Below are 16,777 nucleotides of genomic sequence, written 5' to 3' on the forward strand. Positions count from 1 at the left end.
GGAGAGAAAACGACACACATCAGGGAGTGAGAAGTGGGATGTGAATGGTCAACACAAGAGAAGAATAGAGCAGATTACACCTAAATTACCAAAACGGGATCAGTGCTATAGCAGCATCATCATCTTTTGCTCACAAGCTGTTAAAATGTCACACATCATTTCTCGGGGGAATTGCATATAATCTCACAGAGGGAGACTGGTTAACATTCACTGACTGCCTTCTAATACACTTGAAACCACCTTGATTTAATCTGCAATATTGCATTACACTTTAAAGGAATATTAAGAAAAAATTTACCTGTCAAGTGATGAAAACACTATATCCATAAAATCCCTTGTATATTATTGATTTTCTTTCAGCATTTAAAAGGTACTATGTGAAGCAATTTACATTTATGAATCACTTTGTACAGTATTGCCAATGTGTGAACGGTTGTAACTTAAAAACTGAGACCTTCCCCGACTGTATTGGTTGCATATAACAGTCTGTGGACTGATTTCAATCTCCCCTTATCTGTGCGTACTTCCACTGTGTGCTTCATTTTTTCCTTTTCGGTTGATCTATTCCAGCAATGTGCCGCCACAAACTTGCAGACTATTTTTGCGGTTAGCTTAAAATTCTCATCTGTGGTACCTTAGTTAGATAAAGTAAGCATAACCATAGCGATGGTTGATAGCAAGGGTAAATCAAAGAATTGCAATGCAACCATTGAAGGTCATACGTTGCAAGCTGCCACCAGTGTAGAGAGTCGATGCGAAACAAAACATTGTCCATCAATGTTGTAGTGTTGAGTTTGTAGAAAAGTACTGTAGGCCTCTTTCAGCAACCCGCCAATGGCAGCTGATGTCATTTATTTTATTCGCCGACATAGGGTTTTTGGTAACACTTTACTTGAAGGTATCGACATAATCGTGACATGACACTGTCTTAACTATGACATTACACTATCATGAACGTGTCATAAACGTTATCAACAAGTCATAAACGTTTATGACTTCTGTCATTAAGTGTCATTTGGTTTTCGTCATGACAAGTTGACATTGTTTGGGTTGTCTTTATAATGACAACTTGACATTAACCAGGATGACATTACCAAAGGATGTCTTTGTCATGACAACTTGACATAATGTAATTCTGTTTACTGTCAAATTGTCTTAATAAGGACACTCCAAAGAAATTTAATGTCAACTTGTCATGACCAAGACAACTTTTGGTAATGCCACTTTAATTAATGTCAACTTGTCATAATCAAGACAACCCAAACAATGTCAACTTGTCATGACACAAACCAAATGACACTTAATGACAGAAGTCATAAAAGTTCATGACTTGGTTATAACGTTTATGACGTTTGTGTCATGTCATAGTTATGACAGTGTCATGTCACGATTATGTCGATACCTTCAAGTAAAGTGTTACCGGGTTTTTACTCGCATTTGGCATGTGGCAGGTGCTAATTTTGGACCCTGGGTCCAACTATGTCATGGCAGGCATATTGCTAAGGACCCAAGGAAGCCTAGTATTGAGTGTGAAGTTGTTTGGATGAACGGCTCTTGAGAACGCTGCGAGCTGCAATACCACAGACCAAGCAATCGTCCTGTTCCAAACAGACACGTTTTGAAAGGCCACCGCACTAGTCTCATTTAAATGAATCGACTTTGAGTTTAACTATACCAGTGAGTAGCTAAATATGATGCCAGGAAAACGTCTTGGTAAACTCGTAGCTGGCTGCTAAAGCACTGTGCAAAGGCCTAGAGAAGCTTTGACATGTTACCATCCTCTTATGTCCTCATGCTGAAACTCTTATGTAATCATCTCTAATCTGACAAATAACCATTTTATCATAAACTCTATACAGTCAGGTCCATAAATATTGGGACATCGACACAATTCTAATCTTTTTGGCTCTATACACCACCACAATGGTTTTTGAGGCTCACCAATGGTTTACATCTCGTGGTGAACCCTCTGTATTCACTCTGGTGAAATCTTCTCTCGATTGTTGACTTTGACACACATACACCTACCTCCTGGAGAGTGTTCTTGATCTGGCCAATTATTGTAAAGGGTGTTTTCTTCACCAGGGAAAGAATTCTTCGGTCATCCACCACAGTTGTTTTCCATGGTCTTCCGGGTCTTTTGGTGTTGCTGAGCTCACCGGTGCGTTCTTTCTTTTTAAAAATGTTCCAAACAGTTGATTTAGCCACACCTAATGTTTTTGTTTGTTTTGTTTTTTCAGCCTAATGATGGCTTGCTTCACTGATAATGACAGCTCTTTGGATCTCATATTGAGAGTTGACAGCAACAGATTCCAAATGCAAATAGCACACTTGAAATGAACTCTGGACCGTTTATCTGCTCCTTGTAAATGGGATAATGAGGGAATAACACACACCTGGCCATGGAACAGTTGAGCAGCCAATTGTCCCATTACTTTTGGTCCCTTAAAAAGTGGGAGGCACATATACAAACTGTTGTAATTCCTACACCGTTCACCTGATTTGGATGTAAATACCCTCAAATTAAAGTCTGCAGTTAAAGCACATCTTGTTCGTTTCATTTCAAATCCATTGTGGTGGTATATAGAGCCAAAAAGATTAGAATTGTGTCGATGTCCCAATATTTATGGACCTGACTGTAGTATATGAGCATTACCACAATATTTAAACATTAGCCATTTTTTCGTGATAGAGGCAGGGTGTAAGGATGGCAATGACAATGTTTGAGCGAACTTTATCAGTCACTTGCGCTTCAATATAGTTGTCCTCCCAGTAGTCACTCCCGTTTACCCATTTTTCTACCGCAAAGCTGTCTTCAAGATTAATACTACCAATTAAATTGCAGTCTGCTGTGTAACTGACTGACTTTAATTAGTGGACGTGTCAGCATGAGATAAAGATGAGAAGGAAGTCAGCCAGCTTTCATTTTCTAGCTTTTCTTTCTGAAACAACAGCCTTGATGCATGAGAAGAGGACACTGCCACATACACAATCTGTTTTTTTTTTTTTTTTTACCGGGAACACAGTTTTAAGGTGGACAGACATTTTCCAATATTACACCAACTGACAGTTCACTTATTTTCCTTAAGTGCTGGTGATGAATTGGAATTTGCTTTTGTTATTTTCTATATTATTGAAATTCCCGTAGCAGATGAAATAATAATCTGCTTTTGTTGAAGACACTTAATGAGTTTGACAACTTTTCACAGGAGAACAATGAGAAGTAGCTCAATTCAAAGTCTTTATTGGAACGAATGACTCTTCTGGAGTTCATTAGGAAGCTGTTTTGCCTGCTGCAAAGTGTTGACGGCTGATACTTTGCTGGAATATCATTATTGATGCATTCATGTCATTTATGATTTTAATGTTGTCAAGGAACGGCTCATTTTAACTACTTAATATACTGTTATGTAGTTTAATTCATAAGAATGCATAATATTTTTGAAAACATATGTTTGACATGTTAAACCGTGACTTGAACAGTAACTAGTAACTACAGCTGTCAGATAAATGAGGCCAATTTCCATCTGAAATGGAGTGTAGAAGTATAGCAGTAGAAGTATAACGTAGAGGAAACTGGAAATGCTCAGGTAAGTACTCTAAATTTGTACTCAAGTACAGTACTTGAGAAAATGTACTTGTACTGCATTGGTTAACCGGAGCAACTTTGTACAAGGGCTTTGTTTTAACAAATGTTTCAGATCACTTATAAAGAAAGTTCTATTTTAAACTTGGTTGTACCTGCGCTGTAAATATCTCACTGTGACATCATGTCTTCTACAGTGTGTTACATCTTTAAAGCTATGGTGTGTAGTTTCTGTCGTGTGTGCTTGATTTACCAAACTGCATTTATTTAGGAAAATGTCAGGTTTTAAATACACTGAAAACAGTTTAAAATGGATGAGGAATTCTAAGCAATGACAACAACACTGTTGGTGCATCCACATGATCGCACACCACCCCTACACCTCCTCCACGCAGTTGCTAGTAGCTCAAGGAGGACACGGAGGATTTAAAAACGGATGTGGCTGGGTTGGCTCAGTGGGTAGATCAGGCGCACATACATTTAGAGGTTTGTGCCTCGACACAGAGGTCCAGGGTTTGACTCTGACCTGTGATGATTCCCTGCAAGTCTTCCCCCTCTCTCTCTCCTTTCTCACCTAGCTGTCCATTAAAGGCAGAAAAAGCCCCCAAAAATAATCTTAACAAAAACATGATGGACTTTTCAAAAGAGGTAGTCTTGCATTGCCGGACCCTTCCTCCACAGCGCTGCAAAGGAGGGTCTGGCATTTCTTTAAACCAATCACAATCATCTTGCGTTGGACGCAATAACTGTCCCTCTGCAAAATAGCCTCGAGAGGGAACTTATGTACAAAAGTTCTTTTAGCCGTGCGAGAGAAAACTCCTATTTGACAGATAGTCTAGCTAGCTGTCTGGATTTACCCTGCAGAGATCTGAGGAGCAGTTAACCATAGTCCTCAGAAATCCACCGGAGTTTAGAACACCAACACAAAGAACAAAGAAACAAAGAAAGAGGAAGGTGACGGACATCCGTCCGAATACGAGGGACATCCGGCGGAATATCCGGCAGCACCGGAGCAATCCCGGAAATGAAACGTCGTCGGTATAGACTACAGAAGAGGTAATTATATTGTAATTCTTATGTCCTCTTTGCCTCCAAAGCTGAACGTTGCCATTGTTTTTTCTTAGCGGTGACGTGAAACGCATCACTCGAGCTGCTATGCGCTAAAGTCGCCGGGTGGCACCAGTTTCTGAACATAGTCATACTGAGAAATGCAGAGAGAGTTGTGTGGAGCTGATAGTCTTAGTTAGCTTTGTATCAACTCATTTGGCAATGGCTTGAATGTAACGGACGTTCATTAATATAAAATAGTTGTGCACTATCGCTTTAAAGAAAGGCAAGTTGCTGTTCATCTCCAAAAGCTGTTTAACAGTTCCTTAAAGGTCCCATGGCATGAAAATGTCCCTTTATGAGGTTTTTTAACATTAATATGCATTCCCCCAGCCTGCCTATGGTCCCCCAGTGGCTAGAAATGGTGATAGGTGTAAACGGAGCCCTGGGTATCCTGCTCTGCCTTTGAGAAAATGAAAGCTCAGATGGACCGATCTGGAATCTTGCTCCTTATAAGGAGCAAGGTTACCTCCCCTTTCTCTGATTTGCCAGAGAATTTGGCCCACCCATGAGAGAGAGAGACATCATGGCTTTCAAACGAGCAAAGTTGCAGTTGGTCAAGGCCACACCCCCACCCTCCACCTGGAATATGGCTTATCACGGATCACGAATATGGCTATCTTGACTGGGGCTCGAGGACAGAACATGCGTCTCTTTAACCCGATAAAGGGGACGCCATCGAGTCTGACCAGATAGAGGAGACAACATCTCAACTGACAAGATAGACAACTTATGACATCAAATTCTGTTATAATTATATTTCACACATAAATAAGCTACTGTTCGAGGCTTACAGTCATATTTTGTGCTTTGCTGTAAGTGCTTGAATTTGACTTGACTTGCAAGTAAACAAACTTTGATATAACTTCAGTGGTTCCGTCTATCCTTTGATAATGTAAATTATTCTAACATCCACCATCGTTCAGTAAATCATTCCTCAGCAGTGTCACTCTTCCACGCTGTCCACGGTTGTTTGCAGTCTGATGATGGGGAAGCTGTTAAGGAGTTGTAGGGGTGCTGGGATGAGCTGTCTGTGACCTAGTTTTGCTGTCTCCTCGTTAAATTGTTAATAGATCCTGAGTGCAGCATGGTGTCTCTCTGGGGAGCCTGAGCTGCCATAAGAACCAAAAATAGCCCCCCCCCAACCCCCCCCCACACGCTGGGAAGGTAATTTATTTATTTCACCAATTTCCTCCATGTCCACGCCAACCCTTCATGCCAGTGTAGTGTTTTATAAACACATGTGAACATCACATAAAGAGCGGTGATGGAAATGGCACTGATGCAACTCATCCTGGCTCTGTGGATGCAAATTTGAGCCTTTGCTGATTGCTGATTCTGGAAAGCAATCCGACAGCTGTATATAATTCATTTGTATGGATGCACTCTGCATCAACAGCAGACCAATTATCACTGTTACTGTCCTAAATCAGTAAACAGAAAAAATGAAAAATGTAATGAACTCAACTAGGCTATTAAATGCAATAGCCTACCCAAAAACATGTCCTCTATTTCAATGTATTTCAATCTAAAACATCAGTGAGGATAATTTTAAAGGATGGATACCCAAGATAATGCACCTTAGCACACGGCGCAGCCTACGGCCCCTAACCTTTTTTGATCCATATAACCTGTGAGCCACACGGAATCTGGAGACGCAGAATTTCGCAGAATTTTCCGCAGAATTTTCCGCAGAATTTTCCGCGCAGATTTTAAGCTAATTAATAAAAAAAAAAATTTTAAACTCAGAATGTGAAACATCTCCACCACAAGCAGAAAAAAACAGTCTGCTAAATTCCGCAGATTTTCATTGTGGATCACCTTTGAAAACTGTAAAAACATCCGCAGATATTGAAGCTTTGAGGGCTGATACTGATATTTTGTACACTGAGCATACTACATCTAGACTTCTGCCATGAGACAGACATAATTATAAAAACATTCCTGGGTTTTGATTCAGTAGCTCAAGGGTAAAGAAAATAACATTTTCTAGTGTTTATCAAGCTTTGTAAACTGTTAGTCAAGTCAAGCATGGCAGACAGAGCCATCTGCGACACATACACTGTACAGAAGGACATCATCATTAGCAATGTAATTGCTGGAGACCTCCGTCTCCAGCATATGGGACTGAGTGCAGGCGAACACTGCGCTTCCTCCTCGGGGACTCTGACGGCACGGCATCGCTGCACACGCTGTACACCAGCCAGCAGCACTTTGTTAGCTTCAGTTTAGCTCGCCACATTATTGGCACTGAAGGCATGTGAGACCCGTGATCTTCGTCCAGCTTCCTAATGAGAAGCTGTGCTGTTTGGCGGGCCTGGAAGAGTGTCTGTTGCTTTGGGAGTTGTGCAGCAGAAATGAGCATAATAGTAATACTATTACAGTCAATGCAAATAGTAAACTGTAGCCTGTGAAAGGATTAACCAAGTTGTTACAAATAACATATACAATACAATACATACAATACTACTGACTGTACAGGTTACCATATCAATAGACAAGATTGGGATTTGTTTTTTTTGCGGGGGAAGGGGCTCTGTGGTTTCACGGTGGCCATGGGTGCATGTGTATGTGCTTATACAGCTACATAGAAAACATGTTTTAGTCATTGTTTGAATTATTAAGCCCGACAATAGTGTAAACATTGATAAATAGTTGAAGATGTACTTAATTAAGGGTCCCCTGATGACATAGAAGGGCGTATATTAACAATTGACCATGTAGCTACCTGTATGTGAACGGTGCCGCTCGTAGTGATGAAAGCAAATCATCACCCGGCTCTACAGTTCCTCTCAGCTCTACGGAGATTTTCAGATCATCCTTTTGGTTTTATGGCCCGCAGCCGGCAGCTGTTTGCCAACCCGTTCGCCATATCAACTTTATGAGGTGATAATATCTAAAACCGTGAGTGCTGTTGTGCAAGCTTTTTAACCTTTTTTAACCAGGGTAGCATACATGATTTTTCATAGTTTTGATTGTGTCCTATCAGCAGCCTGTGTAGTGCAGCTGCTCACATTCTAACTGGAGCAAAAATACAATATCACCCTGAATTTAGTGTCTTGGTATGGGTTACCTGTTGACTAGACTCTATCGACGACGTGTGATTTACGAGATTGTTCAGGTGCCGCCGGAGATTCTGCTGGATGTCCCTCGCCTTCCACTTTCTTTGTGTTGGCATTCTAAACTCCGGTCTATGCAGGAAACATCCTCCGAGCTCGAACCGACAATCAAATTGTATTTATCCTTTTTTGGAGTAAAATTCTCATCACACACTCAACAGCCATTTTAATTCCAAAGCTCACCTCCCTACGTGCACATGTTCCACCAAAACAAGTTCCTGCCAGAGGCACCGTTGCTGCGTCCGCCGCCCAAGGCGATTGTGATTGGTTTAAAGAAATGCCAATAAACCAGCTCACGTTTTTCTTTTATCCAGGAATGTTTTGTGGACTAGCCAGACCTTCTTCCACAGTGCTGTGGAGGAAGGTCTGGCAATGCGAGACTATCTGTTGACAGATTTAGAATTGTACTGCAATACTGCACAGCAAAAGCTGCTCCAGAAAGGAAAGGATGGTGGGATGGATGAACATTTTTGCAAATTTGCATCATGGTGACCCCAAATGGCAGCAAGAGGTATGAGGACATCACTATACAGAAAGCAAGTGTTCAAGCCAGCAAACAAAATGTATTATTCTTAATGGCAGATGAAGGTGGAGTTCAGCCATTTTTAGATAGTTGGTGCGTTGGCCTGTCTCTGTATGTGGCAATCACCCACTGCTTTTGCTAAGAAAATGACTGGATATATGGGCCACAAGCACACTGCTAAATACTGGACTAGGCTATATGGTGGCTTCCCAGTGGACATAGCTTGTTGTGAGACACTACTGGTGTTCACCAGAGTTGTAACTTCCCTATGTTAAGGAAACAGTTGTGTGTTGTAAATCATCACATCCGCAGCACCAGTCACCTAACCTGATGTGCCAGTTAACACAGAGCTATCTAAGAAGCCGTCATTGGAAACTGTTTGGAAAAGGGAAGGTATTTTAAAAAAGAGGCAGGTGATTGGATGAACCATCTGTCTACGTACGCTATTGTTGTTTTGAGCGAACAGTCGCCGCTGACACGCTGCCAGCAGCTCCTCACCGGACACTGATTGGTTGCGGGACGCAGTTATTTCAGATACACAACGTATTATACAAAACATGCTGCACAGGGCAGCTTTTACAAATGGATGATTTCATTACCTCAAACATCCTTTAACCCTGTGTGAACCCAGCAGGTTGCTACTGGCTGTTCCAAAGCGAGATTAAAAATATTTAGGTCCAAACTGAATTCTCCCAAATGTAGATTAAAAAGAGTCCTCTGCCATCAATGCTCTGAGAGCTCACAGTAACCTGCTTGAGAGGCTTAGCCGGGCCAAATCTCATCTGTCAGATCACCATTTAAAACGCTGATTTGGGACTCTAATCATAGTTTCACCTACTTTCAAAGTTCTTCATACTTTTTTACCTCCAAACTGCTGTTGATTTGGTCTGCTTTTAAAATCGTTTGTAAAGCATTTTACAAAGCATTTCTGATCTTTAGTTTTTCTAATCAGACACCACAGTAAAGCTCCTGTGGCACCTGCTCCTTTGCCAGTGCTAATGGCCAAGGTGTGATCCTTTAAATGAGACAGATATGTGATGGAGTCCAGGTCACAGCTGACAGGTGTGAGGGTTAATGAAAAGTGGACGACCACAGACAGAGAGAGGTGTTCAGATGTGCTCCAATGACAGCATGCCGCTCTCATTCATCATTTTGATGGGATGTGTGAAGCCCATTCCTTTAAAGTTTCAGGGAAACAGTATCTTTAGCTTTTGTAATGTATGTGACATATTTTAGAAAATGTGTTGCGAGAGTTTAGAGTGCACAAAGAAAGCGGAAGGTGAGGGACATCTGGCCGAAAATGAGGGGCATCCGGCGGAATTTCCGACAGGACAGGGACAATCCCGTGAATGACACGTCAACGATATAGACTACGTTTTGTTTGAAAGCAACATTAAACACATTACTGTTCAAACGGCCACGACTTTCAGTACTGATTCTGATTCTTAAGTTGAGTGATACGTTCAGTCTGTCGCTAGCCCAAGATGTTATGTTCAGTTCAGTACAAACTTCGGTCTTTATAAGCACTGTTTAGAAGGTTAACCATTAGCATCAGAGTTATCAGATTGTGATTGTTTCTGTGGCTTTCAAGGTCTTTAAATAGACTTTTAACGAGGAGGCAGGCAGCACTGTGGCCTTAGAAAAGTTACATAATCTTTGAGTAAAACTGAAAGTTGGCAAAGTGTGATGTGTATTTATTCTCAGTGAGATCTTTTCATGAAGAACGTATGAAGAAAAAACCTTCCTGCCAGGGAGGAAACATGACGCTTTTGCTTCTGACAGTTTGTCATGAGTTTAGGTTTAGAGGCTGTGCTGTGCTTTATTTCAGGAAACATCATTCAGTTGTGATATCCTACAGTGTAATTGATTTGAACTCACACACAAAAAAAGGCAAACATCAGCATTGCTGCTCCCGCTCAACTACTGTTTTCTCTTTTACCGTTCAAAACTCCCATTGAGGTTTTGAGTCCTTTTGTTATGTAAATATGCTGCTGGCAAACAGAGCGACAATACCTCCTCAACTGCTAGAAGTGAGCAAGTGATGGGAATCAAGCAGTGCCAAGCTTGAGCAAAGACCGAGATGGGCCATGGCAAACATCTCATTTGAAATTCACTCACTGCTTCAGAAAATCCTCGTATGAATTTTTATGCAAATGCTCCTTTCTTCTCGCTGTTCCCTCCATGTTTATCAGGCACATGAAAGCCAAGCATGTGCTGGAATAAGTGAGATAAAACCTCCACTGGAAAGGAACGCTTGAGCGGAAAAGGGAATAGTGCGGGAAAAAAGTGCTAATGTGTGGAGAGTTATCCCATTGCACATTAGGACTGGAGCTGTTATGTAACTGTATCCAGGCAGAAAGAGAAAAAATGAGAGTCTGAGACAGAGGGAGGTGGAGATGGTAATGATGATGATCTAAGTGCTGTATAGGGAAGAAAGGAAGAAAAGACGAGCAGCAAAGGATTCACTTCCTCAGTGTTTGTACGATAACATGATCACTTTATTGTTGCCTTCCAGTCACAACTTTTGAGGTTTGAAGTAACAGTGTGGCATGACTGATACAGACTCTGTTAGAGACAAAAATAATCGTACTCTGGATACTTTCATCACAAGCCAGCAAACCACCGACACAAATAGCACAACACCTCCTCTTAGCGTGATCAGGGAGATTTTTTTTTAGCCCTCTCAAGAAGTCTACAAATATTTTGTAGCTGAATACAGAACACGTCTAAATGTTTGAACTTGGATTAGCTCCTCCCATGCAGTTTTTGTTGGTGGGTCTACACTACAGCCATGGTCCATCTCCTTATTGTTAATTGTTGTGATAGTTAAAGCTAAAGGCTAAAGCGAGAGAGCGAAAACGAGACGACCAAAGAATAAATGTGAAAAAGAAAATGGAGTCCAAGGACAGCAACGAGCATCACAAAGTTGTGAGCTGCAGCTGGTTTTTGATTTCAGCATATAGTGTATTTGTCTTCATTTCTCGACAATGTACTGCATCTTTCAACTGCACAATGTGACAATCACTCAAACACTGTTGCCCTGCTCCCTGACGCCTGGACGCTTGGTGGGTGGAGGTGTGATGTATGGCGCCATTACTGTGTGGCACCGCTCTTGCCCCGCTGAATACGTGAGCACAATCAAGCAGATGAGAGTGAGTGAGCGTGGTGCTGGGAATCCCAGCGGCATTGACTCACTTTGAGTTCTGCGTGTAAACAGAGAAGACAGATGGCCACGCTGCCAAACAAGTTCCTCTTCCGCTGGCTCTCGTGGTGGCACACAGGGACATAGGAGGAAGGTGTTGGGTTTCTTTTGCCAGTTTGATTTTGCTTTGTTCCCACCTGACTCGCATACATAAACACTGCTTTGGCATTTGAAGTTCATTGAAGGCACCGGTTTAATAATTTGGTTTGGGGCAGGTGAATTAGCGAAATATAATGTGCTATAAATCAAATCAAATCACACCCACAACACTTAACTGTATGAATGATGCTCTTACATTGATAACACATGGGTCTTGGTAAAAAAACAAACAGGATGTTAAGTAAATAATTGGAACATGTTAAGATCTAAATGATGCATCTGCAGCAAACCTTCTCGCACACACACGGTAGTGGAAGCTGAGTGCATCTTGTAATGTTGCAGAGCAGCACCAGCCTGCCAGGGGAGAACAGTCGGAAGCTGTTAGAGCCGGCAGAGTGAGCGTGCCTTTCCAGCAGAAACATCCACGTCTCATTCCAGCTCCCCTCATACAAAGCAGAGGCTGTCCTGCAACATGTTCAGTGTGACTGGCTTTAGTGTGACGATAACTTTAGGATGCTACATAAGACATATTCCACATTTGATATGCAAGTAGCTTTGTGGGCGGATCTCGGGCGCTGTTGCTATTATACCGGCGAGATAAATGACTCTTGCACCCGACGCAAATCAAAAATGGGTTGGTCTGAAGTAGCTACATTACTCATAGGTGTGGTTTGGGCATAACGTGCTATAAACCAATCAGTTAATCTCACATTCCCTTTAAAAACAGGCGCGCTTGTTCCATTGCGGATTGCTATTATAATGGTGGATTTGCTAGGCGCACGCTCTTAATAAATCCACGGGCGCATGCCAGGAGCGGTTCACAGCCGAGGAGACCGATGTTTGCTATTGATTTTTATTTTTGACAAAATGTAAATATCACAAGGTTATGAATGCATGGTGATATTTTTGAAATGTAGTCTAATATTAGACCGAGATTACCTCACTATAGACAATGCAGCTCTTCTGTCTCTCCTCTCCCGTGCTGCTGCTGGGGCATTTGGGTTATGGCATCGGCACATACAGTTCAACATCACATCTCCTTAAGTCCTCTAATATTTCATCAACTGCATGTGATTCACGGAAATGTCATATTTTTCCTTGTGTTTAAGTATGGTTTGCAAAAATGGGAACTGCTGGGTCCGTGAGATGAGAGAAGCAAAGTGTATGCGCGGTGTGCAACCACAATGCGCCCTTAAAATAGCATCTGAATAACGCGCCACTGACTTTAGACCAGGTTTTTCCTGGTCTGTGGTGGAAATGTTTTCTGAAACTGCAAAATAGCACCAGGCAACGTTTGTGCCTAAACACGCCTCCTCTTTTCGCTGAACCGCCCCCGGGAGCGCAAGTTCATTCCCTAATTTACCAACGTGAGTCTGTGGAGAGAAAAGTCCGCTGTGCGGCGGGTGCAAAATAGGAATGATACATGCATCGGTGTACAAAGTCAATTGCGCTGGGTGCAAGATAGGGCCCAGGGTGTTCTTTCGTTATCCTTAAAAAAAAAAAAAAGAAATGATGATGATTATGTTTTTCTCTGTTTGCTTTGCAGAGACAAGCATCTGGAGCAACGACTGGAAACAGCAAACCATCTGCTGGCCAAGGTATTTCATCATGTTCAGTCTGAAAAGTACAGCCATGCAGAACTACAGAATGTTACTAATGTGCTCTTGTTTGAATGAAAAGCACGAACTAGAATGGACAGCTCAATTATATTATATCAATATTAGTATAGGTGAAATCAAAACTCAAATTCTACAGTTCCTCTGATTGTAATTTGATTTGAATAACATAGTTCATTAAGTAAATAGATTTAAATATAGACCCTAATCAACAAGTAAATGTAAACGTGACCTGGAGTGTTGTCTGCCTTGACTTTTATGTATTATTAGTATAATTAAAAAAAGTGATAAATGTGTAAAGTTAAAATTCGCATTTGTTAACAGAAAGAAAGGAGTCTGCCAGGGGTCAATCCTCAAATCACATTTATTGTATTAATTCACGTGATCTTTAATCAATCATCTATGATTGTAGTTTTCATCTGTTTGCAGATGACACAATTATGTATACATCATTCAGACATGGTTTCATGCCAAAAAGCTTCTTCTTAATGAGAAGAAATTTGAGTCTAAACTGTCCCCTCTATCTGTCCCGACATAAACTGGTATGAAGAAGAAGAAGAAAACACTGCTTAGGCTTCCATTGGTTTAATAATTTATCTTCACAATCTACAACATATTTTGGATTATTCAAAACCAATCTTTTCTTATCATAAATTAGATTTATCTTGCTTATAATGTTTACATTTATAATTATGAATTCATGTATTTTGTAAGTGCTCTTTTTTTCTTTTTTCTTTGTTGCTGTGTTTTGTGTGCCGTGTACACCTCTTAATAGTTGGTGAGATGCAATCAGGACCCTGTTGAAAAAGAGTGTTGCATCTCAAAGGGCTTATCCTGCGAACAATACATTTGTTCAGTTTGTTCAAACAGTATACATAGCTCACTTATTTTTTCTAAAATGTCTTAACATCCCCAAACGTATTGCATTTCATATTAAAATCTGAGAGAATTTGACAGAGAAGTTGATTTGAATATCTCTGTGCTTTTGCATAAGAAACATCATATACCACAGGGGTTATGGTGATAGAGAGGTTTCCTCTACCATGGTAACAATTCACAGGACAGAGACCTACTTTGCATACTGGGCCATTGTATTGTTGGCATAATAATGTAATCCAACTCCCTTAAGCTATAAACCGAAAAATTGGGCTTGTGGTACTTGGCAGGATCCTTTGAAATTCATAAATGGTTTTAAATGCAGAACTGTCATCCTGGCAAAATTGAAGTATGCAAGAACAAAAGCCTGTTTCTAATTAATCTCAGAGTAGGGAATCATGTTTTTTCATGACCTCAGCTCAGGTGAGACGCATGTAAATTAGTCTGACATTTCCTCTCTGGCTTGCAGAATTAACAGATGTTAACCGTGCTTTGGAAAAAAAAAAAGCTGTATGTTGTATGTCATGAATGTTCATTTAGCAGGTTGTGTTGTGTTACCGGTTATCCAAGTTTGAACCATGCAAGCAGATACTGTGTACCTTTGAAGTGCTTTTTGCAGTCTGCACAAAATTAGGTTTCATGGCGGCATTATGATAGAATACACTGAGGAATCACTGAATGTAATCTCCTCCACTCCTTGAAGTCAACCTTCTCCTAACACAATGGATGCAGCAGGTTAATAGCAGCCCATTCACCGCTAAATGGCTCCACAGACCCATTCTGCACATAAAGAAGCTCTATGTACCTGGAGACCACATGTCACCTCTGTTCTCTCTCTGCGGCTGCTGATAACACTGTTAAGACACCGTGTTGAAATGGATTTCTGTCCCAACTTCTCGGATGATGAAGTGTATTGCAGCTCAGGCTCAGTCCGCAGGGGAACATCCGGCAGTGATCGGGAGGGATTTTAGGCAGCTTAATTGAATTTGATAGAGGCGGGAATTTAATTCATTTGACATTTTCACACTTTGAACCGCCTTCTTATGTTTTTGGTTTAGGAAGGTTACTGAACTCCAATTCACTCAAACAAATGTACAGTTTAGGAAAACTATTTTTAAAGATAAATAGATTTTTTTCTATAATTCTCAACACATTATCATAATACTAAACATCACAGGCCCAATAAAATATAAGAGAGAGGGCAACAAAATGGAGGTCATACAAAAATGATTCCCTTGTCAGTAAAGATGTTAAACACATGTATACATTTTATACACATGTAAACAGGGTTGGGTAGTAACAGATTACATGTAATCTGGATTACATAATCAGATTTCAAAAATCAGGTAAATAATAAAAAATTACAGATTACAGTTACATTGTTGGGGATTACCTGATTACATTTTATCATGCAAACAATGCAACTTTTTTACAATAGCCTGTTTTAATTTGACAAGCAGTTCATTCCTTTGTCCACTAGATGTCACTATCATCCAATTGCCTGTGTAGTTTCTTTACAAGAAAAAATTTCAAATCAAAACTCAAGATGGAGAAGCCGTTGACGTCGAAAGACAGACCCGTTTCAGTTGGGAAAAATGTGTTTACTAGTTGGCAATATTGCCACAACTTCAATTGAAAGACATTGGAAAATAATAATGTGAATGGTTGTGTGCAAGTTGTGCAAACCAAAAGTGCAAGTATTATCAACGGTGCTAACATCTACTTCAAATCTGAAGAAACACTTGGCGGTAAATTGAACGTTAACGTTAACATTACAGGAACATGCTCGGCATCGTTCAAACATTGCTAGCTATCAGGTGGGGTGGTCCAATGATGATAAACTAATGGTTTCAGTTATTTCACCATTTAGTGAAGGTTAAATTTGCATTTGCCACATCAGTGTTGATCATGGTAGCGATGGTTAGGCTAAACGTTATGTCGACCGCTCATAATGTTATATTGGATTTTTTTTTTAATGGCTCTCTTAAGGTTATCCTGGGATTCATTCTAACATCACTCGACTTGTTAGTTAGCTTAGGTAACGTTGATACAGATGTAATGAAATAATAATGAGAAAAATGTATCACTTCTGTTTTACTTAAGGTGCATATTTATTGAAGTGATCTAAGCGTAATCCTAAAGTAATCAGATTACGTTACATGTTTTGGGTAATCCAACTGATTACGTTACTGATTACAAAAATTACCATGTAATTTGTAGTCAGTAATGGATTACATTTCAAAGTAATCTGACCCAACCCTGCATGTAAACATACTAAACTAAACATTCATACCATACTATTGTGTAGAGGCAAATCCACAGAAATGTCAGGACCCCAACGATGTAGTACGCCCTTCCCTTTTTGGATCAGCTCACTGGGCCAACGATTTATCAGAGGCGCTCATAGATCCATATAGCTGTTGCCATTCATTTCCTTTTAATTTGGAACTGAGCCTTTTAAATTTCTGTAGGAGGTTTTTCATAGAACAGTATGTCTTTCATGCTATAAAGAAAGGATGTCCATCTGAGATCTACGTGAGTCCAAGGTTTCCTCTGAAGATGCAGGCCAAGTAAAATTACAAACATTAACATTAAAGCTTTAGATTACAACTCACAATTGTCTAATATTTGTGTAATTATTTGTGTGCT

At 40.5% G+C, this 16,777-nt stretch overlaps 1 protein-coding gene across 2 annotated transcripts in view; it reads left to right on the top strand.

Annotated features, from left to right (window-relative positions):
* pcp4a (Purkinje cell protein 4a) overlaps positions 1–16,777 on the top strand; it is a 28,147-nt gene that overhangs the window by 6,404 nt on the left and 4,966 nt on the right. For both annotated transcript variants that reach the window (XM_039778667.1, XM_039778668.1), the window contains exon 2: positions 13,183–13,234. In XM_039778667.1, the coding sequence (XP_039634601.1) occupies positions 13,183–13,234 (52 nt within the window). The remainder of the gene's footprint in view (positions 1–13,182; positions 13,235–16,777) is intronic.

The sequence above is a fragment of the Perca fluviatilis genome, chromosome 16 (genome assembly GCF_010015445.1).
Source record: "Perca fluviatilis chromosome 16, GENO_Pfluv_1.0, whole genome shotgun sequence".
NCBI lineage: Eukaryota > Metazoa > Chordata > Actinopteri > Perciformes > Percidae > Perca > Perca fluviatilis.